This window comes from Leptodactylus fuscus, chromosome 1, assembly GCF_031893055.1.
Source record: "Leptodactylus fuscus isolate aLepFus1 chromosome 1, aLepFus1.hap2, whole genome shotgun sequence".
NCBI lineage: Eukaryota > Metazoa > Chordata > Amphibia > Anura > Leptodactylidae > Leptodactylus > Leptodactylus fuscus.
In genome coordinates, this window is record NC_134265.1 from 198662945 (window position 1) to 198688678 (window position 25734).

Sequence of the window (25734 nt, forward strand, 5' to 3'; positions counted from 1 at the left end):
TCATGTGGCTAAAAAACCTTTAATTTCAATCTGGCTTTGGTGCCCCTCCCACATGCCACAGACTGGAGCAAGATACTTGAAAATTTGATTTACATAACTTTACAACTTGTCCTTCTTGGTGTTGTAATTTCAATGTTGAGGACTGTATTAGTAAGAGCAGGGAATGCAGTGGTAAGTTTTATTTTTCCATGCATGACCCCTTTATCCTACTAATATTATAAAGGTGAAAGTTTGTGTTTTTGGATGTTTGTGGGTTTGTCTGTTTGTTCCTCAATCACAGCCAAATGGCTGAATGGATTTTGTTGAAATTTCTCACACACCAACATATTGCCCAGGAAGGAAGGATAGGCTACTCTAAATGTGGGTCACTCACCCCAAATCGCCACCGCGATCCTCAAAAGTTCACTCCGGCTCTGCTGTAGTAGCTGGCATTACGCCAGCCCAGGTCTTTCCACGCACCTCCTATTGGTGCATGGCAGGGTGTGGGCGGGCTGTGGAGCCAGCGCTGCGGCACCATGAGTTGCCAACGAAGTGTGGGCGGGGTGATGGTAGTCAACATGGCAGCAGCCCGCATGTTCCAGCTGCCGCTGCCATTCCAGGCCACCTACACACTGCCGGCATGCCGGCTGACTACACAGCACCGCTCCTGCTGGCAGATGTTGCGGCCTAGACAGCATGCACAAGGTGAGTGCAACGGGTGGGGGTGGCCGGTGTCCGCAACGATCGTCCCCATTAACCCTAACTGTGCCTCAGTCACAACTGACTGAGGCACCATGACCTCTGCAGGACCAAGCTCCGGGGCCGGTGTCACTTTGCTATGGCAACCGGGAGCCTTGCGCAGGGTCACCGGCCTGTCGGTCTTTCACTCCTACTGCAGCCTGTGCTACGTAGCCTGCATTAGAAGTGCTGGTATAGCATAGCATAAAACCGGCGCTTCTACTGCAGGCTACGTAGCATAGGCTCCCGGCTGCCATAGCAACGTGATGCCGGCCCCGGAGCTTGGTCCGGGTGACGGCACAGAAAAGGAACATAGCAGCGCCCACGCACCAGCGGAGGAAATGGCGCCTCGGTCAGCTGTGACTGAGGCGCTGGAAGGGTTAATGTGGACGATCATTGTGGCCACCGACCGGTATTATGCAAAGTATAGCATAAAACCCACGATTCTATTGCAGCCTATGCATTGCATATAACCAGCACGTCTATTGCAGCCTATGCTACGTAGCCTGCAATAGCTGCGATGGTATTATGCAATGCATTGCATAAAACCGGTGCTTCTATTGCATCCCTATGCTACGTAGCCTGCAATTGAAGCGCCAGTATTCTGCATTGCATGGCATAAAACTGGCACTTCTATTGCAGGCTATGCTACGTGGCCTGCAATTGAAGCGTCGGTATTATGCAATGCATTGCCATTGTAATGCATTACATTACTAATCACACATCCTGGGGTTCGAAACCCCTAGAGAGTGCAATAAATGCACAAACAAAATTTGCAAAAAAAATGACCAAAAATAAAAACCTCAAAAAAAACATCCTTAAAAACGCCACTTTCCCTAGAAGACATTAAAAACTCATTACATACTGTGAAACACATACATCTTAGGTAGGGACTAAGGGCGGCGCAGACAACCTCGCGAGTAATGCTAGTCAGAGTATAAATGCAAGATGAAATTGTATACGATTTGTTTTATTCATAAGACTGCATAGTCTCTGTTGAAATTTTTTATTAACACTGTTGGCAAAGTTGCTTTATTAGGTTATGTGCACATAACAGTGTCCAGTCATTGCCTGTGAAAAACAGACAAATTAGTCCATTTTTATTGGCCGTTTGGCATCCATCCGTTTCATGACTGTCTGTCATTTTTGATGGCCTAGTGCCATCAGTTTTGCTTCTGTTTTTAATCGACTTCAAAAACTGCCAAAAAAGCTGAAGGATGCTGAGTGTGAAACTAGACTAAGGCTAAGGACTCACATGCCAGATCTGCTGGTGGATATCTGCCCATCCACTACACTGTCAAAGCCAGAAGTGAATACACTGGGAAGGAGACTCATGCCCTCTCAATTACCTTATACAACTGATCCTCTAACTCCTTAGTTATGTTGGGGGGGTTTATATATAATACCAAAAATTATTTTGCCATTGGTCACATCCTTATGCAATTTGATCCACAAGGATTCCACATCTTCTTAATCTTCACCCACATTTGCCTCTTTCACACTCACTTTCATGCCACCTATGATATACATATATGCTCCACCTGCCTTCCTTTTAGCCCTGTCTTGTGAAAGAATGTTAACCCGGAATGTTCACATGAGCCCAACTAGGAATCTAGTTATGTCTTAGCCACACCAATTATATCAATGTTTTCTTCCTCGACTAGGGCCTCATGCTTCTCCAGTTTGCTCACTAGGCTTTTAGCATTTGTGAACATACACTTGAAATTGCCATTCAAGGTTACACATTCATTACAAGAAGTGTGCATTCTTGAAGTTTTATGGACATATTTGTCTATTGTGTTTGTAATAAATGGATATATTCAATTTCCCCACCACAATCCACTTCTCCACCCTCCACTGTAGCCTGCCCAATCTCTGCCCTATCGACCCCTATATGCATTTCCCTCCTTCCTCACTCCTAATTTAAATGCTCCCCTCACCCCCTAAAATTCTCTCCTCCAGCAAAATAGACTACCTTTCACTCAAGTGTAAGTTATTTGTGGAAAACACCCAGTAAAAAGTCAGCCCAGTGCTCTAGAATCCCAAACTCTTCTCTCCTGCACCAAGAGTTGAGCCTGTGCATTTAACTACTTAAGCTCCCACTGGTTTTCCTGTGTAACACATGAGGTCCTTGCCTTCAGCTCTAGTTCTCGAAAATAATACTTAAGGAGTCTCCACCTACCATTTTTCTGTCATTGGTACCCACGTGGACACAATAGCTGGGTCTGCCCTGCCCATCCAGCAATTTTTCCACTAGATGCCGAACCCTGGCACCAAGTAGATAACAAACCAGTCGGTCCTGGCAACAAATTATTCTATCCATCTTCCTGATTATAGAATCGTCTATAACTACTAACTTCCATGCCCTACCTACATCACCGTCCACCTCCCAGTACTAGCTGGACTGTCCTCCCGGCTGTTAGGGAGAGCAATAACCACTAGGGCTGACATTTTTTGACACTGATATCCTCATAAACATCACCCAACTTGGGGATTTTGTTTGGATGAACAGAAACCGGAGTGGCCTTCCTTTTCTTGGATCCCCTTCCACCCCTCCTCTTTGTATTAATCCCATCACATTCTTGGTCTTCCTGATGTCCCGCGAACTCTCCAACCCAATCCATATCTAGCCCACTGACTGCTTGCCCAGTGAGCAGCTTTCTCTGCTCAACATTGTCATTCGCTCTCATTGTTGCATACTCTTCCAGATCTCTAATTTGAGCTTCCAGATGGGCAACTTGCTCACCTCTGCCATAGTGGTATTCACCCTGGAACTCTTGCTCCATTAGTGCATACATATAGCATACTGCGCACTGAAGTTAATGGCCAAGCTATCTAGCCATTATCTAAATTACAATATACAGTAAAGTAGTTAAATAAAATAAGATACAGGTTTGTTCACTCCTGTTCTTCAACTCCACTTTTAAACTTCACTTACAGCACAGCCACTTGTGCTCCTCGAGTGAGCCTCGATTTTTCTTTTTTCAAGAGGCACTAAGTGCATGATTATCCAATACTCTTCTCTTTGCTTGATACTAATGTACTGCTTTTGTCAGCACATAAGCAATCCAGCATGCCATGCGTTTTGGCAAGCGTGGGGACCCAGTTGTTTCGTTCTCCACGCTCTGCAATAGTTGATCATGAACAGCTTTAAAGGGATTCTATCATTAGAATCCTGTTTTTAGCTAAACCCACGTAGGAATAGCCTTAAGAAAGGCTATTCTTCCACCTACCTTTAGATGTCTTCACCACGCCGCTGTTCCTTAGATATCCTGGCTTTTGTCCATACGCTGTTTCAGCGCCGGGATATCTAAGGAACAATGCATCAGCATTCCATCGTGGCATCCCGCTTCTGATTAGGCCTGATGAATGGGCCTAAACAGGAGCGTGTCTCGAGCCGCGGACACTGCGGCTGAATCGGCCACGGAATCCGTGGCGAGATAGGGCATCTCGCTTCTTTTTTCCGCTACTAGCTAACGAAAAATAGCGAGCGGCTCCCATTGTAGAGCCAATATAGTACCAATACAATGGGAACCCTGCAAAAGTGAACCAATTTACCAAGAGGTATAGTGAGCATTTTGACCCCACAACAGTTTCACAGATTTTAACATTGGGATGGTTAAATGAAAAATTACTAAAAACGTCACTTTATACCAAAGTTATTATTTTCACAAGGGATTAAAAGAGAAAAAGCACCCCATAGGTCAGGGGTCGGCAACCCTTGGCACGCGTGCCAAGAGTGGCACGCGAGGCATATTTTGCTGGGACGGCAGCCAGCCTGTAACCTTCATACACTAAATTGAGAGAGAGAGCGTCCTTTCAGTGCTCTGCTAGAGCTGCGGTGTAGGACACGCCCCCTTCTCTCACTGCCCACCAATCAGAGGTGAGCCTCTCACTGCACAGGATAAGGGCTCCCTGGACCTGCTGCTACATGTGAGGGGGTGCCATCAAGGTGTCCCAGACCTTAGACAGTGTGCCCCTCGTTTGTGTGGACCGGTGAGAACTTGGTCGCCTACTGGAGGAACTGCCCTCCCTGCCGCCAACGTCACATGCTGGAAACATCTCCATCATATTCTGCACCAATTGCCTGTGGCAAGCATTGATGCGATTGGCCCTCCCCTCTACCGGAATAAAAGACGAGATGTTGTTTTTATACCGGGGGTCAAGGATAGCAAAGATCCAGTACTGGTTGTCCTCCATGATTTTGACAATACGCTTGTCGGTTGTAAAGCACCCCAACATGAACTCAGCCATGTCTGCCACAGTGTTAGTTGGCATGACTCCTCTGGCCCCACCGGAAAGTTCAATCTCCATTTCCTCCTCATCCTCCATGTCTACCCATCCGCGCTGCAACAATGGGACGATTCGAAGTTGCCCGGAAGCCTCCTGTATCACCATCACATCATCGGACAACTCTTCTTCCTCCTCCTCCTCCATTAAACGCGATGAAGCGGACAGATGTGTGGACCTACTCTCCAGCTGTGACGAATCGGATGCTATCCCTGACTCCTCTGTGTGATCTGAGTTATCCCTGATGTCAATCAGGGATTCTCTCAGAACACACAAGAGCGGGATTGTAAGGCTCACCATCGCATCCTCAGAGCTCACCCTCCTTGTGGACTCCTCAAACACCCGTAGGATGTCACAAAGGTCTCTCATCCATGGCCACTCATGGATGAGAAACTGAGGCAGCTGACTTTGTGGCACCCTAGGGTTTTGTAGCTGGTATTCCATCAAAGGTCTCTGCTGCTCAACCACTCTATTCAACATCTGAAACGTTGAGTTCCAGCGTGTGGGGACGTCGCACAAAAGCCGGTGTTGTGGCACATGCAGGCGTTGCTGGAGAGATTTTAAGCTAGCAGCGGCTACTGTCGACTTGCGAAAGTGGGCGCACATGCGCCGCACTTTCACCAGTAGCTCTGGAACATTGGGGTAGCTCTTTAGGAAACGTTGCACCACTAGGTTGAAGATGTGGGCCAGGCATGGAACATGTTGGAGTCCGGCAAGCTCCAGAGCTGCTACCAGGTTCCGGCCGTTATCACAAACGACCATGCCTGGGCCCAGGTGCAGCGGCTCAAACCATATTGCCGTCTCATCGAGGAGGGCATCCCTCACCTCGGAGGCAGTGTGCTGTCTGTCCCCCAAGCTGATCAGCTTCAGCACAGCCTGCTGACGTCTACCAACGCCAGTGCTGCAACGTTTCCAACTCGTAGCTGGGGTCAATCTAACAGCGGAGGAGGAGGCGGTGGCGGAGGAGGAGGTGGTGGCGGAGGAGGAGGCGGAGGAGGAGGAGGGGGGTGTTCTTCTCGTGTCCCTGCCAGGAATGTTAGGCGGGGAGACGAGGTACACCGGGCCAGTTTGGGAAGCAGTCCCAGCCTCAACTACATTCACCCAGTGTGCCATCAGTGAAATGTAGCGTCCCTGTCCGCATGCACTTGTCCACGCGTCGGTGGTCAAGTGGACCTTTGTGCAAAGCGCGGAACTAAGGGCCCGCCTGATGTTGAGTGACACGTGCTGGTGCAAGGCGGGGACAGCACACCGGGAGAAGTAGTGACGGCTAGGGACGGCATAGCGAGGTGCCGCAGTTGCCATCAGGTCCAGGAAGGCGGGAGTTTCAACAAGCCGGAACGCCAACATCTCCTGGGCCAGCAGTTTAGCGATGTTGGCGTTCAAGGCTTGCGCGTGTGGGTGGTTAGCAGTGTATTTCTGCCGCCGCTCCAATGTCTGAGAGATGGTGGGTTGTTGTAAAGAAGCGCCTGATGGTGCCTTTGATGGTGCAGGAGAAGGAGATAAGACAGGAACAGGGGAGGATGAGGAAGAAGTCAACAAAGTGGCGGAGGCAGATGAAGTGGTGTCCTGGCTTGTCCTCTGGAGTGCATCGCCAGCACAGTCAGCAGTGGCAGTGGCGTGAACGGCAGGCGGCCTTTATCCTGCCGTTGCTGCCTGCCACTGATTCCAGTGCTTGGATTCCAAATGACGGCGCATTGAAGTGGTGGACAGGTTGCTCTTCTCAGAGCCCCTAATCAATTTCGAGAGGCAAATTGTGCAGACAACACTATATCTGTCCTCGGCGCATTCCTTGAAAAAACTCCACACCTTCGAGAAACGTGCCCTCGAGGTGGGAGTTTTTCGGGGCTGGGTACGAACTGGAACATCTTGGGAGATTCCGGGTGTGGCCTGGCTTCGCCTAAGCTGCTAACCTCTGCCTCTGCCTCTAGCTACCCTTTTTGGTGCTGCACCTGCCTCAACATCCACACTACTTTCCCCGCTTGACATCCCCCCTGTCCAGGTCGGGTCAGTGTCCTCATCATCCACCACTTCCTCTTCCAACTCCTGTCTCCTCTCCTCCTCCCGCACAATGCACCGGTCAACTGGATGCCCTGACGGCAACTGCGTCACATCATCGTCGATGAGGGTGGGTTGCTGGTCATCCACCACCAAATCGAACGGAGATGGAGGAGACTCTAGTGTTTGAGCATCTGGACACAGATGCTCCTCTGTTAGGTTCGTGGAATCGTGACGTGGAGGGGCAGGTTGAGGGACAATGAAAGGAGCGGAGAACAGCTCTGGGGAGCAGGGACAGTTGGGGTTATTATTCTGTGAAGCTTGGGAATTTTGGGAGGAAGGAGGACAAGACTGTTGGGTAATAGGAGGAGAGGAGGCAGAGTCTGACTGGCTGCTGGACAATGTGCTGTAAGCGTTCTCTGACAGCCATTGCAAGACCTGTTCCTGGTTCTCGGGCCTACTAAGGTTTGTACCCTGCAGTTTAGTTAATGTGGCAAGCAACCCTGGCACTGTGGAGTGGCGCAATGCTTGCTGCCCCACAGGAGTAGGCACGGGACGCCCTGTGGCTTCACTGCTACCTTGCTCCCCAGAACCATTCCCCCGACCTCGCCCACGGCCTCGTCCACGTCCCTTTCCGGGAGCCTTGCGCATTTTGAATTCCCAGTTAGAAACTGGCACTATATACCAGTAGCAAAAATTGTGGGTGCACGTAACCCCAATATATTCTTTGAATTACCAGTCAGAAACTGGCACTATATGGCAGTAGCAAGAAATGAGGGTATTTATAACCCCAATATATTCTTTGAATTCCCAGTCAGACAATGGCACTATATACCAGTAGCAAAAATTGTGGGTGCACGTAACCCCAATATATTCTTTGAATTACCAGTCAGAAACTGGCACTATATGGCAGTAGCAAGAAATGAGGGTATTTATAACCCCAATATATTCTTTGAAATCCCAGTCAGACAATGGCACTATATACCAGTAGCAAAAATTGTGGGTGCACGTAACCCCAATATATTCTTTGAATTACCAGTCAGAAACTGGCACTATATGGCAGTAGCAAGAAATGAGGGTATTTGTAACCCCAATATATTCTTTGAATTACCAGTCAGAAACTGGCACTATATGGCAGTAGCAAGAAATGAGGGTATTTGTAACCCCAATATATTCTTTGAATTCCCAGTCAGACAATGGCACTATATACCAGTAGCAAAAATTGTGGGTGCACGTAACCCCAATATATTCTTTGAATTACCAGTCAGAAACTGGCACTATATGGCAGTAGCAAGAAATGAGGGTATTTGTAACCCCAATATATTCTTTGAATTCCCAGTCAGACAATGGCACTATATACCAGTAGCAAAAATTGTGGGTGCACGTAACCCCAATATATTCTTTGAATTACCAGTCAGAAACTGGCACTATATGGCAGTAGCAAGAAATGAGGGTATTTGTAACCCCAATATATTCTTTGAATTCCCAGTCAGACAATGGCACTATATACCAGTAGCAAAAATTGTGGGTGCACGTAACCCCAATATATTCTTTGAATTACCAGTCAGAAACTGGCACTATATGGCAGTAGCAAGAAATGAGGGTATTTGTAACCCCAATATATTCTTTGAATTCCCAGTCAGTCAATGGCACTATATACCAGTAGCAAAAATTGTGGGTGCACGTAACCCCAATATATTCTTTGAATTACCAGTCAGAAACTGGCACTATATGGCAGTAGCAAGAAATGAGGGTATTTGTAACCCCAATATATTCTTTGAATTCCCAGTCAGACAATGGCACTATCTACCAGTAGCAAAAATTGTGGGTGCACGTAACCCCAATATATTCTTTGAATTACCAGTCAGAAACTGGCACTATATGGCAGTAGCAAGAAATGAGGGTATTTGTAACCCCAATATATTCTTTGAATTCCCAGTCAGACAATGGCACTATATGGCAGTAGCAAAAATAGTGGGTGTATATAGCCCCAATTCTATTGCTAGGGGACTTGCAGTGTATTTCTGGGGTGAAGGTGGGGGGGCACACCGTTGGAACGGGTATCGGGGGTATATATAGGGTATACGGGAATACACTGTCAGTGTATTCCATTCAGGATCCTGGGAAAGCTGGGTTGCGGCGATTGAGCCCGTCAGTGCCACGTTACACTGACAAGCTTCTCCCTGGAATTTAGCTCTTATAAGAGCTGTTGTGGTTGTCTTCTCCTTCCTATCCTAGCCTGTCCCTGCCTACCCAGAATCTAAGCCCTAGCTAACTGGACGGAAACCTCCGTCCCCGGTGAATTGCAAGCTCAGAATGACGCGAAGCTGGGCGTCGCTGTTCTTTTAAATTAGAGGTCACATGTTTTTGGCAGCCAATGGGTTTTGCCTACTTTTTTCAACGTCACCGGTGTCGTAGTTCCTGTCCCACCTACCCTGCGCTGTTATTGGAGCAAAAAAGGCGCCAGGGAAGGTGGGAGGGGAATCGAGTAATGGCGCACTTTACCACGCGGTGTTCGATTCGAACATGCCGAACAGTCTAATATCCGATCGAACATGAGTTCGATAGAACACTGTTCGCTCATCTCTATTGCCTACCCCTGCCATAGGTTATTAAATAATTACTCCTGAACACAGCAATGCCTCATATTTTGTTGTAATCTGCTATTTGGGTACATGGGGAGGCTCGAAATGGAAAGAGCGCTATTTGACTTTTGGAGGGCAGATTTTGCTGGAATATTTTTTCAGGTTCCATGTCACATTTGCAGAGTCCCTAAAGTACCAATGCAATGAAAACCTAGAAAAGTGACCACGTTTTGGAAATTTACACCCCCTCACAGAACATTTCAAGCAGCATAGTGTGCATTTTCACAGTTTTACAGATTTTATTAACATTGGACATGAAAATGAAAAATTACTTTTTTTCCAACAGACTGTTAATTTAGCCCCAAGTTTTTCATTCACTCGGGGGTCACTTCTGATTACTTTTCCCTCATAAGCTCAATATCTGGGGTGTACCTTGATATATGCTTCCACATTCCCTTCCTGCCGCAGCTAGTTTTGTTTTAAAGGGATCCTATCATTCAAACTCTTTTTTTTTTTGTCCCTGACACGTCGGAATAGCCTTAAGAATGGCTATTCTTGTCCTACCTTTCAATGTCTTCTCTGCGCCGCGGGCCCCAGGCAGAGTCGACTTCACATGCGGGTAGCCAATTTTTTGTGGCCGCTTACGCGAGCATGCGTGGTACGCTCCTGTAGTTTTGTGGGTTGAGATGCATTTTTTTAAAGACACCATTTTGGGGTGCCTAAAACTTATTGAATACATTTTATTAACACTTTTTTTTGCATTGTGTTTTTAAACTTTTAAATTGTCATAAAGCGTGCAGCCTAATTAACATATTACCGTCATTCTATGGGTACTATGGTACGATTATGGCAATACCTAATTTATATGTTTGGGGTTTTTTGCGCGTTACTAATTTTGATGTGGAATACACCTCAAAATCTGCTGCCAAAACTGGCTCCCATTGATTTTAATGGGAGCCGCTCGCTTCTTTTTTCCGCTACCTAGCAACGGAAAAAAGAAGCAAGATGACCCTTCTTGCTGATTCGTCCGCGTTGCAAAGCTCCCTCCCCTTTAGGCCCATTAATTTGGGTCTAATCTGGACCGTAATGCCGTGACGGGATGATGGTGCAGTGCATCGGAACCCCGTTGCAGCTAGCCACGCGAAATGTTCACACGCAGAATGCAAATTCTACTGTGCGAACTGTGAGAGAGTGAAGGGTGTGGTCTGGGAAGACAAGTATATTTCAGCCAGGAAGCTAAAGGGTGTTTGGTAAAGATTCACACCAGAGAGGTCAGCTGACTAATCGGGCCCTAATAACAGTCTGTGTGTGAAGTCTAGCAGGGTGGCACCACACTGACGGAGTTGAACTGTCCAGACCGGACCTCCAAAGCAGTTACTGTGCCACCCGTTGTTGTTGCCAAGGTGGGAGACTGGTATCCAGTCTCCTTTATAGTCAGGGAAAAGTTTCCTTATGTTTAAGTTAGTTTCTCAGCCGAGAAGGATTTTGTTTTGTTTATCCTGTGGCTTTGCAAAAGCAGTGTATGCGTTACATGTGAATAAAGCCTGAACTTGAGTGCAATTCCGTTGTGTCTGTGTCCCTGTTTCCTGCATTGCTACAAGCATCTACCTGAGCGATTCCTCAAAGAAAATACCCTAATATTTATTGTGTTACTTCATCTGGGCGAGTTCTTTGTTTATGCAGTTATATTCCAATATCTCCTCCTTTTTTCCTTTTTGTGTACTTTCATATATTTTAAGAAATATTTATTTAAGATTAAATATATTTACCCTATGTAGTATGTGGTTGTGTATAATCTTATGTAAGGCTATACACGAGTTGACTCATGGCTAAAATTTGCAATAAGTGCTATTAGCCCTTTTTTGTGTTTGTGGCTGTCAATGTAGACAAAAATTCCCACATGGAAGAAGTCTTCACAAAGCTACCATCTGCAGACATTACAGCCACCACCATCAAAGGTTGTCCTAGGTGTCACAGCCTGTGATCCTAAACTGTCACGTGTTCCCGAGCTGACCAAAGTAGAAGCAGATCTGTACATTGACACTGCTCTCTGTTGCCACTTCCACCACTTTCCTCCCCTGATGTCATTACCTCCTCTGCTCCTTGATCCACTTCTCAGAAATGGTCCAATACACAATCATCATCATATGTTATAGCTCCATGCCCTCCCCACAATTCCCATCGCTTTATTTGATCCGACTGCTACTATCACCATAGCTACTAGTTCTCCTGCCACCATGGCTACAAGTGCTACTACTACAAGTACCAACACAGCTATGCGTTTTCTCTCTGCTTGATCCATCTTGTCATTACAGTTCAAGCACTATTGTCATAGAAATCAATAACAGGAACACTATCTTCCTTATCACCTGGGGTGCTGTCTCAGGGCCATTTTAACACATTGGTGGACTCAGTGCAAAGGATTCATAAGTGGACCTCCCCATCGCCACCACTTAGACAAACTTGACCTGCACAAATTATAATGCTCCTTCTATGGCCCCCAGTAGTATAATGCCACTTAGTGGCCTTTACACAGTATAATGCCTCTCTAGTGGCCCCATACAATATAATGCCTCAAATAGTGGCTCAGTGACCTTCCAACATTCAAAGAACAGAAAAAGGATAGAATGTGCTATGCACTGTGTGTTCTGTGGCAAATCTAGCCTCACCCACTTCTATTTTGACTCCACCCACTTATCTATCTTTCTATCATTGTATGTCCCCTTCCATCTGCCACCACGGCATAATGCCCCCCTCCAAGTGCATCCACAGTTTAATATATTATCCAAAAAAGCAAAACAGACCACAAAAGGAACACTCACCCATATATCAAAAATAATAACTTTTATTAACAAACCAAGGACCTAAAATCAAAAACACTTAAAACAATAGTAAGGGTTGGCCCACAATCTTGAACTCACTTCTCCCAGAACTTGGACAAAACAACATGTCCATTAGCATTGCCCGAAAGGTAATATAACCTGAAGTCTGGTCATACATGCATGTACAAAATCCTGAATAATCAATGCAATAAAAAGATAACTAGTATAATTAAATAATCTAATAATCAATTGATATATGAAAAAAATCTATACAAAAACTATTCATAAACCATAGGTGTAATAGCTGTCCTAATACATATACTCCCAATACATAAAATGTGCTGATGCAAAAGTCATAACTGGCTACTATACAGTATACCTTCATGCATGTGACACACGTACATAAATACCTGGTACAAATAGTACATACCTGGCCAACAACTTATTCTCCTTGCTAGGGAGCAAGAGAAGAATCTTAACCCCAACTTAAATTGACTTATTTTTTGCAAGATGATCATATAATTTATTTTGGTAAACATTTGCTATGTGGACATTATCATGGGCTGCCTTAATCAATTTCATTAATTTCTCATTCTTAAACATTTTCTGTCACATTTTTCTGATGACCCGCTCTACCTTCCCACTTGGGTCATCTCCTATATGACAATTCAAAAGGGCTAAACCCTGTAGACTCCTGTGGAACCTCACAAAAGACAAATGGCAGAATGGGCAAGCATTTGTCCCACAGTTTTGAATCATTGTGTGCAAATTTTCTAAGCAGATTTTTTCAAGGTTTGGTTCAACAAGAACATTATATTGAGGATGATAAGGGGTAGTTTTGAGAGGCTGTATAGAGAAGTGATACACTTGCCAAAAGTGCAACTCTTAAAAGTGCATGAACCAGAATTGGACCAGAAGGGAATTGAAGGTAACTGTAAAAATATTACTAAACAGAACCTCAAAAATACAACACCATAATAATTTCACAAGCAGGAATGCTTATCGTCTTAATCACTTTTGTTCTTCCCTTACTTGTAAAATGGACTCCTCCACCCCAAACCACCATTGTCAGTAACAAAATCTGTATCTCTCCATCTATTCTACCCCTCCATCCGACCTTCTTTGTACAGCTTAAACCTGAAAACTTTCTGCCCCAGAAGCACACAACCCCTTCCCCCCACACTCTCTCCTACTTACACATTATATCTCTCTCCCTGTTTCTCCTTACTTCTGACAACATATCTCCTAATCCTGGACCACTACAGCGCACCCCTACTGTCAGATCTTCCTCCTTTTACTACACAACCAACACGAATGCATGGAACTCCCTAAATCTTGCACCCATCTTCCTTGCTCCTGCGCCTCCTGCACCTCCCCTGCCCTCTTCAGTGCACTGTGGAATGCTTGTTCCATACGTAATAAACTAGATCACATTTACAGTCTCTTAATTTTTTGTGAATTTTACTTTCTCGGGATCACAGAAACATGGCTCACACCCTCATACACTACCTCTCCTGCTTCCCTCTGCTATGGCAGTCTGCAATTCTCACACACTCCCCACCCCAACAACAATCTTGGTGGAGGCATTGACATTTTCCTGTTTGACAACTGCTCCTTCAGCCTGATCCAAGTGCTCTCACCCTCCCCTACTTTGAAGTGCACACTGTTCGTGTTGACTCACCAATCAAACTCCAATTGGATGTCACATACCGATCGCCAAGACCTACTGCCACCTTCATCAACCATTTCACCACCTGGCTAATTCACTTTCTATCCACAGACACCCCCAACATCATCATGGGTGATTTCAACATCCCCATTAATTCAAACCACCCCTCCACTTCCAACCTCACAGCCTCCTTTGGTCTCTCTCACTGGTCTTCCTCTGCCAATCACACAAACAGGCAATCCTCATTTTCACCTGCCTCTGCTCTCTATTCAACTTCTCTAACTTGTCAACCATGCTCTCTGACCACAACTTACTAACATTCTTTTTGCTCTCTTTTGTAACAGACCCCCCCAAATCTAAAAGCCAGCACACACCCGCAGGAACCTTAACCTATTTTTCATACACACACTCTCTGATTCTCTCCTAGCACTCACTGACATATCCTCACTCCAAGATGCAGATGTTGCTGCAGCCTTCTATAATGCCACTGTTATTATAGCCCTTGACGCTGTAGGCCCCCTTCACACATATCAGAGCCTGACCGATCAACAGGCAACTTTGGCACACAGTAGTGGCAAAAATAACTGAGGCATACTTCACAGGTTGCCGACACCTTTGAAAGAAAAGCCACTCCCAGAAGGGATAAAGAAAAAGCTCTCAACTACACGAACACAGTCACCTCTGCAAAACAGGTCTACTTCACTACACTAAAATATTCCCTATCCCGCAACCCCAAACAGATATTCGCTACCTTCAACTCCCTTCTCTGTTCTCCTGTGCCCCTCCAGCATCACTTATCTCAGCTGAAGACTTCGCCTCTTATTTCAAAAACACCATGGCACCATCACAGACAGTCTTCACCCCCAATAATTACTCTACCTAAATGTTCATTGCTCTTGATCCTTAACCTGTTTCTCCATCGTCACCAATGAAAAGCTCTCCACCCTAATTTCAAAATCCTCACCTCACCTAGTATGCACTTGACCCAATCCAGTTGCACCTCCTGTCCCCTACATCAGTGATTTTCAACCTTTTTTGAGCCGCGGCACACTTTTTACACTTAAAAAATCCCGGGGCACACCACCAACCAAAATGGCACAAAATGACACTAAAACAGTACATATTATACATATAGTTAATAATATAGATTCTAAATGGTTGATTCTTTGGTTGAAATAAACTGCCACAAAATCTGCAACAAAAACGCTGCGTTTATGCAATGTGGGGCCTCAGCCTTACGCCTTCTGCATACAAGTGGCACGCATGTGGTTTTCACTGATATAAACATTAAAAATTAATTGACAGGGCCACAAATGCAGACAGATATAGGGTATGTATAGGACAGATATAGGGTAGGTATAGGACAGATATAGGGTATATATAGGACAGATATAGGGTAGGTATAGGACAGATATAGGACCTGCTCTATAATTTTCAGCTCTTCAATTTGGCCCAGATACACAGCCACAAAAAGAATGGCTGTGTATATGGGTCCTTAGAAATGTATAGGTCTGTACTCTTATCCACAGTTGTGTATAAAAAGTCTGGTCATGTATATTACAGGTTACAACTCAATGTGCCTCATAGTAATAGCAGTGAACCCCATCATGTCCCTCACATTAACCCCCTGTGTGCTTTACATAAGGGATACTGATATGTGAGACATATGGAGGTGATAATTAAGTAAATATCTTCATTATATAGTACCCCCATATGTCACACATGTTATTAACTCTTATGTGAGCCACACAGGAGTTAATATGAGGGACATGATGGGGTTAATTGCTATTAATGTGAGGCACATGGAGTTACTAAAACTAAAGTAATAACCCCAAATGCCTGACATTCATAAGAATAGTTACTAACCTGGTGTTTTCTTTTACTTTCACTTTGTTCAGCTTCCTCTCCTCCTCTCCTATTCAGGGCTGCAGACGGCAGGAGCTCCTCCTCACATGTAGCAGCAGGTCCAAGGAGCCCTTATCCTGTGCAGTGAGAGACTCACCTCTGATTGGTGGGCAGGGAGAGAAGGGGGCGTGTCCTACACCTCAGCTCTAGCTAGCAGAGCAGTGAAGGGACGCTCCGTCTACATTTACACGGGGACTGGCTGCTGTGCCAGCAAAATAGGTCTCCCGTGCCAATCTTGGCATGCGTCTGGGGAACTTTCCCCGCGGCACACCCGACCATGTGTCACGGCACACTAGTGTGCCGCGGCACACTGGTTGAAAATCACTGCCCTACATCCTGTCCCCTCTATACATCTCTGACCTAATCTGACCTCTGATCCTCCTAACACTTCCTACCCGACTCTGCTATTATCCGCTGTTCACACAACCACCTCCAAGACTTCTCCCGTGCATCCCCCATACTCTGGAATTCACTACAATGACACATAAGACTGTCTCCCACAATAACAAGCTTGAAGAAGACCCTTAAATAACACTACTGTCACCACACTACCATCTGAACAGCTTCTACCTTGACCTACTGTCTTCATCCCTCTTCCCTTATAGACTGTAAGCCTTCGCAGGCAGGGCGTTCAGTCCCACTGCACTAGTTGGTCATTATACTTGTTTTGTATATTTTGTGTACAGTATGTAAACCCTCAAATTTACAGCACCATGGAAATAATGGTGCTCTAATTAAATAATAATAATAATAATAATATACTTATAACAGAAAAGAAGGTTTAAAATTACTACTGAGATCAAGAAGGATATGCTTAGGTAATCCAACTCTGCTAAACATATTCAAAAATTTCCTCAGCAATTTTTTTATAGCAGTAACTGTGCGCATAGGTATGGCTTCAGGGTACTTGGTGCAGTAGTCTACAATTGTAAGAATAAAATTGTTATCTTTGGAACTATATTTCCAGTGGACCAGTAATATCTATACCCACAGTATTATATGGTTCATCAGTTACTGGCAAGGGTATAAGTTCTGAAAATTGGCAAACTGCCAATTTGGTTTAAAGGTGTTTGCCCATGTCAGTTTGTCAGCAATGCCTGGACCAGATCAGATAATTTTCAAATGTATGAACACAAACCACAGAGGGTTAGTGTGTGTTTACACAGAGAGATAACAACCCTGGCTTTCTCAGAAGCTGAGATAAGAGCAGTGTAATATAGTATGTGAACAATATTTCATAACAGTCGTGAATCCATGTCATTTACCGGGATAAATAGTAGCCTATGTGTTAATCGAGGTTACAATCTATCTATGTGCTGAATTTCATTCAAAATCCGTTCAGCAGTTTTTGTGTGGTTGAGAAACAAACACACAAACATCCAAACACACAAACTTTCACATTTATAATATTAGTAGGATCCTTATGCCGTAAACACTGGTCCTATCTCAGGAACCTCTGGAGAACGAGGCCTTGTTCATAGCTGAAACTAAATGACTGAGGGTTGCGCATGCACAAGTCTTTTCCAGTCATTTGTAATGGAATCCCACTAGGACCCACATATATTAAACATTTCTCATCTTCTAACGATATAACCATAAATACCAAGAGTTTTGGCCTTGTGTTTCCTGATTTTATTTATGAGTATTTATATTGATTGCGCATATTTGGCTAAAATATGTAATAATGATAATAAAATTAAAATATAATAGTTCACTGAAATAATTTTTGTAATTGAAAATAAAAATGTTTTATGTCTTCTGTTTAATTTTTTTATAGTTTGATTTGCTCGAGCAAGTTGGGGAAATAATAAATGGAATGGCACGGTGTCCATATGACCCAAAACATGGAAATGTGGCTTTGTTTGCAGGTAAAGTACTAACAAAAGTTGTTTTGCAGAGTTTTAAAATCCTAGTTATTCTGTGTTTAACTCCATTTTCATGTAAGCTGACTGACTAAATGACTAAAATAACCACCAAATGAGTAATGTACTTTAATTAAAGGGGCTCTATCATTGGGAAAAGTCATTTTTAACTAATCACATCCTTGCATAGCGTTTAGAAATGCTATTCCACACCTACCTTTTGTATGTAAATTGCCTCAGTGGTTTCTGAATAAGTCAGTTTTTATTCATATGCTAATTAGACTGGTGCACGATGCATCGTGCACCCCCTTTGCTATTGTTTCCTATGCACAGGCTGCTGCTGATGGCTCAGCTTCCTTTTTGCACACACACATAGGAGATAATAGCAGGGAACTTCCTGTGCTGCCTGGAAGCTCATTAGCATATGAATAAAAACGGACTTATTCAGAAACCACTGAGGCAATTTACATACTAAAAGTAGGTGTGGAATAGCCTTTCTAAAGCCTATGCAATGATGTGATTTGTTAAAAATGATTTCCCAGTGATAGAGCCCCTTTAAATAGTGGATGTGGCACAAATTGGGAATAAATGTCAGTTTTCTGGGGGTCCAACTGTTGACAGCAACTGCACTGAGGAGAACAGGGACTCAAAAGTTTCCCTGAATGCTGCATGTACATAGTAGTGAGGTTTATATCCCCCAGTATCAGCTGTGCATGTAGCTGACGCTGCTGAATATTAGTTTGAATCTCAAAAAATGTCTCCCATATCATATATATAACCACATTGCAATTAATACCTCCTAACTCAATTATCGCCTGCGTTTCACTCTCACAACACACAATTTATCTCATACTCATAATATACATAGTTATAATAATCTGTTATATAAACACATGAAAAGTTAAAAAAACATGAAAATAAATGTACAAAGAAAATCTATGTATTGAAAAAACGAATAGTAGAGTCAACCTATCCCACTAGGACGTTGCCCATAAAAACTCTTTTATTAAATATAATTAAAATCATATCCCCAAACAAAACAAAAACCAGCACCCATAAATTAGTATTAGACCAAAAAATCGCACCCCAGTTTTGGAGATAAAAGCGATTTAAAAAACAGCACGATAGAAAAAGATGGGTCCCTAACAGGGAATCAGACCACTATAACTGTGACTCCCGGATTGGATTGTGCTGCTTTTTAAATCGCTTTTATCTCCACAACTGGGGTGCGATTTTTTTTTTTTTGGTCTAATACTAATTTATGGGTGTTGGTTTTGGTTTTTGTTTTGTTTGGGGATACGATTTTAATTATATTTAATAAAAGTGTTATTATGGGAACCGTCCTAGTGGGATAGGTTGGCTCTCCTATTCGTTTTTTCAATATTTGATTTGAGGCACGTTGTACAATTTTTCAATATTTGTAAAGAAAATGTATGTACAAAGAAAACAAATATCATGTGCACACCATAGAGAAAACTCCTCCTGACCCAGTTCTGTTTCAAATTATACCCTATTTCTATTTTTCTTATTAGGATAATATCCTAATACCAAGCTCTCTTCAGTGCTTAGTTAGAGCATTGCTAATGGGAATTTTGTAGCCTTTCTATTGAAAGTAATCTTGATAGGTTAATAATGTACATTACAAAAAATTACCACACAGCCCCTGGAACAATTGGCAAAAATAAAATGGGAGTTACACCTTAAGAAATATGTTTCATACTCCATTTAGAAAGCTGGGTCACTTTTTACATATTAGTCTAGGAGACGGGGAGAAAGAGGCTACTAGAAAAGACACATATAAATAACTGCAGCTGCTACTCTGCTGTTCAGCTTTTTTAATACAGCCATGTATGAAGATGAGATTCTTATCACTGTATACAATGAGAAAAAAAAAGGGAACAGCACTCTTTCTCCTCTACAATCTATACAGTTCTATGTGTGATATGAATATAGAGACAGGTCTTCTATAAATACGTAGCCTGAATGAAGATCTGGAGGAATAGACCATCCTAATAAGTGGAGAAGAAACAGATTTCCTTAATAAGATATTACAGAGTTTCCTATATCCACCATGTACTATTCCTTTATGAAATTAATTATTTAATTGGCAGTATAATGATTTGGATCTACACTACTGGGAAAATGTATCAAGCCTAATACAAAAAGTGGGGCAATGAGGATCAGATCCTGGCTCTTATTATTTATATTTAAACAATGCATTTGTTTTATTTTTATCCTACACACCCAGATGGAATGCTCTTCACCGGTACCGTAACCGATTTTCTTGCAATTGATGCTGTCGTATATCGCAGTCTTGGTCATCTTCCAACTCTAAGAAGCGTTAAACATGACTCGAAATGGTTTAAGGGTTAGTAAGATTTTTTTGTTTTACAGATTCTCGCTCACTGTATTATACACAAGATACAACACAAAAATATTTTTACTCTTAAAGGCAATCTGTCACGAGGAAAATCAATATCAATGACCTATAACACACCATATATTCATTCACACATTCATACACCGTACATTATACGCCATACACTTCAACCCATAACACGCTATACATTCATTAACAGATTCACGCGCCATAGATTTAATTAAAGATAAAGCTGTCACAGTTTAAGTCTCTCGTCTAAGGCTAGGTTCACATATGCATTCGGTATTCCGTTTGGGGAGTACGCATGGGGCCCCCCAAAATGGAATACCGAACGCATTGACAAGCGGTGAGCACTTAAACCACACAGACCCCGTAAACTGTAATGGAGTCTGTGTGTTTTCCATGCGGTGTTCGCATGACTCATGTGGAGAGGAAAATAGTTCATGAAGTACTTTTCTCTCCACATGTTCCGTGCGGAAAACACACAGACCCCATTATAGTCTATGCAGTCCATGTGCTTTCATAAGCTCACCGCTTGTCAATGCGTTCGGTATTCCATTAGAGGGGTCCCCAAGCAGACTGCCCGAATGGAATACCAAACGCAGATGTGAACCAGGCCCAAGTTTGCATTTTACTTTTAGGATAAAGTTCCATATTGTGGAAACACAGCAGAAAAAAACCTTTTTTATGGTACCAACAAAGTGAATAAGATTTTGTTTAACCCCTGTACTACTTCAAGAGTCTCCTGGGGTTGTATGGAGAGAGCTCAGAAGCTGAGCTTTCTCCATACAGGGCAGATGCCGACTGTAGAATATAGCCAGCACACACCGCTAACAGCAGCGGTGGGTGCCCACACCTATCATTGCTATTAACCCTTTAGACTTTGTGGTCAAATGGCACCGCAGTGTCTAAACTGTGCAGACGGCACGGGCGCTGCCATTTTTCGCCAATCGCCGCCCTCCTGAATGTCACCGGAGGGTGGCAATTGGTTGCTATTACAACCGGAAGCTTATTGAAGGCTTCCAGGCTTGTCATAGCATTGGTTCTATTGCACGATGCCAGAGGCATCGTCTAATAGAACTGCTGTCATTTTGCTATTCACTGCAATACAGTAGTATTGCAGTGAATAGTATGAGCAATAAGACCCCTAGGTTTCAAGGTACCTAAGGGGTCTGATCATAAATGTAAAAGAAGAAAAAAAAAGTTTTTAAAAGTATTAAAAAAAATACAAAAATTCAAATGACCCCCCCTTTCCCTAGATCAGATATAAAAGTAAATAAGGAAAATTAAACATAAACATATTAGGTATCCCCGCGCTCCAAAATGCCCGAAATATTAAAACATTTATCCCATACTGTGAACAGTGTAGCGACAAAAAAAAGCCAAATAGCATTTTTTTTCAACACTTTGCCTCCTATAAAAAATTGAATAAAGAGTGATCAAACCATGAGCTCTTTCCCCAAATGGTATCAATAAAAACGTCATCTTGTCCGCATAAAAAGACACCCAGATCCATACATGTAAATATGAAAAAGCTACAGGTGTCAGAAAATGGCGACACAATTTTTTTTTTTATATATATATTGCAGTTTTCCATTTTTCAAAGGGTATCAAAACATTACAAATACTATATAAATTTGGTATTGCTGTGTTCGTACTGACATGCAGAATACAGGTAACATGTCATTTTTTACCAAAGAGTGAACACTGTAAAAATTAAACCCATATGAAAATGGTGCAAATGCATTTTTCTCAAATTGCACCTCATTCTAAATTTTTTTCCAGCTTCTCAGTACATAGCACAGCACATTGAATGGTTCCATTACAAAGTACAATTTATCCCGCAAACAATAAGCACATTGAATGGTTCCATTACAAAGTACAATTTATCCCGCAAACAATAAGCCATCATGTGACTCTGTGAACTGAAAAATGAAAAAGTTATGGCTCTTGAAATGTGAGGAGGGAAAAACGAAAATGCGAAACCGAAAAATGGCCTGGTCCTTAAGGGGTTAATGTCATCCATACATTGCAAGAATAAAAAGCTGCAGAAAAGCTTTGTTTCCAAAAATGCATGCATTTGTGAAAAACACGCTATGTGATATTGAGGGCAATATTTTTGACGATAGAGAAACAAACAGGGATAACCAAGCATCAAAATTGTACAATCACATGTTGCTGCAGCAGAGTATAACAGGGTCACAACTCATAACTTAGCATGAGTGCTAATACAAGCTGTAGAGAGAATACAATATGAAACAAGTAATGGAGGTGGCGAGTGCTCAATGTAATCTGCTCCCTGTACAGAATAGTCAAGGCTGGTATCAACAAAAAGAGGGGAGGAGGACTGAACTCCCCATATATAGCATGTTTTCGCTGCATTTAACATGATTTCACTATGTGGGGCCTTAACCTTAGACATTATTAGTAAATATGTCCCATAACTTGTACCATGTTTGGCGTTACTCAGTTTTGCAAATTTTACATTTAATCTAGGACTGATAAAATATTTGATGTTGAATAATCAAGTCCATTTATTTATTTAATTTTTCTTGCCTAGATCCGTATTTTGTCAATGCAGTGGAGTGGAAAGATCATGTTTATTTCTTCTTCAGGGAGATAGCAATGGAGTTCAACTACTTTGAGAAGGTATATATGTCTGCTTATTTACAAATTTTTCAAAATTACACATTACTGACACATTCTGGCTACTCTGTGCAAATGGTTTTACACACAGTTTTTTATTCCGTGTTTTTTGTTGTTGTCAGTTTTATTGATTTTTTTGATAAGATGTTGTTTTAAAGTCTATAGTACGTTATGAAATGCACTACTAAGCATTTATTTGGGTGTTTGGGTGGGTTTTTTTTTCTTCCTAAAATTCAGCACGCTGTAGGTCTGGTATATTTCGAGCATTTTCCCCATAAGCTTCTCTATGGCCAGAAGAAGCATATTTACAGTGTTAAAAGTAATAAACAATGCCAAAAATGTAGCATAAAGCATTAAAATCTATTAAAGCTGCATTCTAAAGATAATGAAATAAAGATAATGAAATAAAAACTGTTTAAGGTTAAAGCCACACTTAGCAGGCCACAGCAAAAAAAACACAAAAAACATTCTTTGAGAAAAACTGCGCAGTTTTTTCTGCAATGTTTTTCACAGAAAACCCGCAGATGCTTAGAAATCGCAGCATGTCAGTTATTCAAAACATCGTCAGTTTCCCTATAGGTCTAATGGAAGCAGAAAGTCCACAGTCCACTACATGGGGTTCCACATTGCAGAAAACCTACTTTAAAAAAAAAATAATAATAATAATTTGTAGATTGATTTTTTTTTTTTGGTTTGTTTTGTATTTTTTTTTCTTAATGTCAAAGCCAGGAGTGGAATGAGCAGATGGAAGAAGTATAAGGCTGAGGCTGGAAACACAGCTTCTTGTTGTAGATTTTACTTTGTCTTTAAGAGCCAAAGCTAAAAATGGAACAGGATATATAGGAAATATTTATAATTGCAACAAAAAAAAAAAAAAATTTCCGCAACATGGGGCCTCAGCCTCAGAACTACATTCATACTTTCCATTCCTTTTGTAGACACTCCTGTGTTAAGCTCAAAATAATGCAGTAAATTCTGCAAAAAAATATAGCAGGTTTTCTCCTTTTTCAAAATGTCAGCTTTTTCCCTATAAATGTAATCATAGAAGAAACACTGCAGGAAAATCCGCTGTGGAAAAATATCTGTGTTTATGCTGCGGTTTTTAGCTGTAGTTTGCTGTGTGGGGCCTTAGCACTAAAGTATTTTTAAAAAATTGTAACAATATTGCTAAAATGCCATTAAAGGCCAGGGCCCCACATTGTGGAAACGCAGGTTTTTTTGCTGCAGATTTTGCTTAGGTTTTTTGAGCCAAAGCCAGGAGTAGATTGAGTAAAATGTAGAAGTATGTATTTCTCATTCTGTTTGTAGCCATTCTTGGCATAGGCTCAAAAAAACACAGCAAAATCTGAAACAAAAAAGCTGCATTTCCGTAACGTGGCGCCTCAGTCAAAAACTGTTTAAAAATGTACAATGTTTTTTACATACAAAAATAAAAAATAACACTATCTTACTATGGTATAAAAATCCTAGTAGTTCACTGTTTTATTCATGTTAAGCTAAACTATAGACTATCAAATAGTAAATAATACTCCGATTTTTTTTCACAGCATCCTTGTATAATTGTATAGCTGTTGTTTTACAATGACCTATTTGATATATTGTCTGCACTCTATGATAACTCATTAGTGCATAGCTGTCAGTACATGTATTTCCCCCTATGCCCAACAGCAGCACAACTGGGGTATTTCTGCCCCTATGAGCTGTTAGGACAGGTGGAATTTTTAATTACTTAACAGCTTTTGACCCCTATAAGAGGCCGGAAGACTTGCTCCTCCCTTGTGTTTTTTCTGTCCTGTGGGACAGGACAGGTGGTAGGGGAGAGCAGGGGTTCTGACCTCTCATAGGGGTCTGCTGCTCTTTCTCCCCCCTCCTTCTTACCTGACAGCGGAAGACTTGCTGTGTTTTTTTTTTTTTCTTTTTCTTTTTTCGCTCTTTCAGAGCCTTTCTGCTTCCTCCCCCGCCGGGGGAGCCCGCCGGCTCATGCGTGCGCCTGGAGTGGTGCCGCACCGGATCCGGGTTTCCCTGCGCGGCTAGGAACCTTTCTCCTGGGAACCGTTCTTTGGTTCCCCGGGTCCACCGCCTTACTCGTCCGCCGCGGCGGGCGAACGAAACCCCCTAGAGACAAGCGGATGCCGGGATGCCTGAGGGGGGGGGGTCCCCTCCAGTTTCTGGGGATCCTGTCAGTATTGAGGGGCCCCTCTTCTGTACTTTTTTTGCTTTTTGCCCTCCAAAGATTGCCCCATGGAAGGAAGGGGGGCGTTCCTTTTGTAGTCCCGCCTCCTGGCCTATATAACCCCTCCAAAGACCATCATTCAGTGCCTGTTGCTCCGGTTACTGGCACCTCAACTAGAGAAGCTCCCTGGTCAATTTTGTCCTAGAAAGCTGCTCCATTGATTCAGGTTTGGGGGAGACGGCCAGGGGGAAGGGGTGGTAACGGTTCCCACTATGGGAGGGCAAAGGTTGCTAGTAGTCTCTTTTTTCTTTGATTCCTTCTCAGAATGTCGTCTTCTTCCTCCTCTACTGTTCCTCCTCGGAGGAAAGCCGTGGCAAAGAGGAAGCATCTCTCATGCGCTACCTGCAGAGTCCCACTACCTGACGACTCCCAGTTTTGCTTTTGTCCAGGATGTAGAGCCCCCCCTTCTGAGGCAACCCCCATGCGGGAGATGGTATCCTGGGTGAAGGGCTTCGTCCATGACTCCATGAAAAGGATGGAATCCTCAGCCAAAAGACCTCGTCTGGTCTCGTCACTTGCCAAGGACATAGATTCCGGAGTGGATCGAAATGACCTCCTGGCAGCGATGTCGGACATCTCTCTGCTGGTGGATCATCTGACGGAGGCGACCCATTTCCAGACCTGTCTGGC

General features: G+C 43.1%; 1 protein-coding gene across 2 annotated transcripts in view; it reads left to right on the forward strand.

The window, feature by feature from the left end:
* The window catches only part of SEMA6B (semaphorin 6B), a 129225-nt gene that overhangs the window by 40551 nt on the left and 62940 nt on the right, over positions 1-25734 (forward strand). For both annotated transcript variants that reach the window (XM_075281159.1, XM_075281166.1), the window contains exons 7-9: positions 17761-17851; positions 20094-20213; positions 22786-22874. In XM_075281159.1, coding sequence (XP_075137260.1) covers positions 17761-17851; positions 20094-20213; positions 22786-22874 — 300 coding nt within the window. The remainder of the gene's footprint in view (positions 1-17760; positions 17852-20093; positions 20214-22785; positions 22875-25734) is intronic.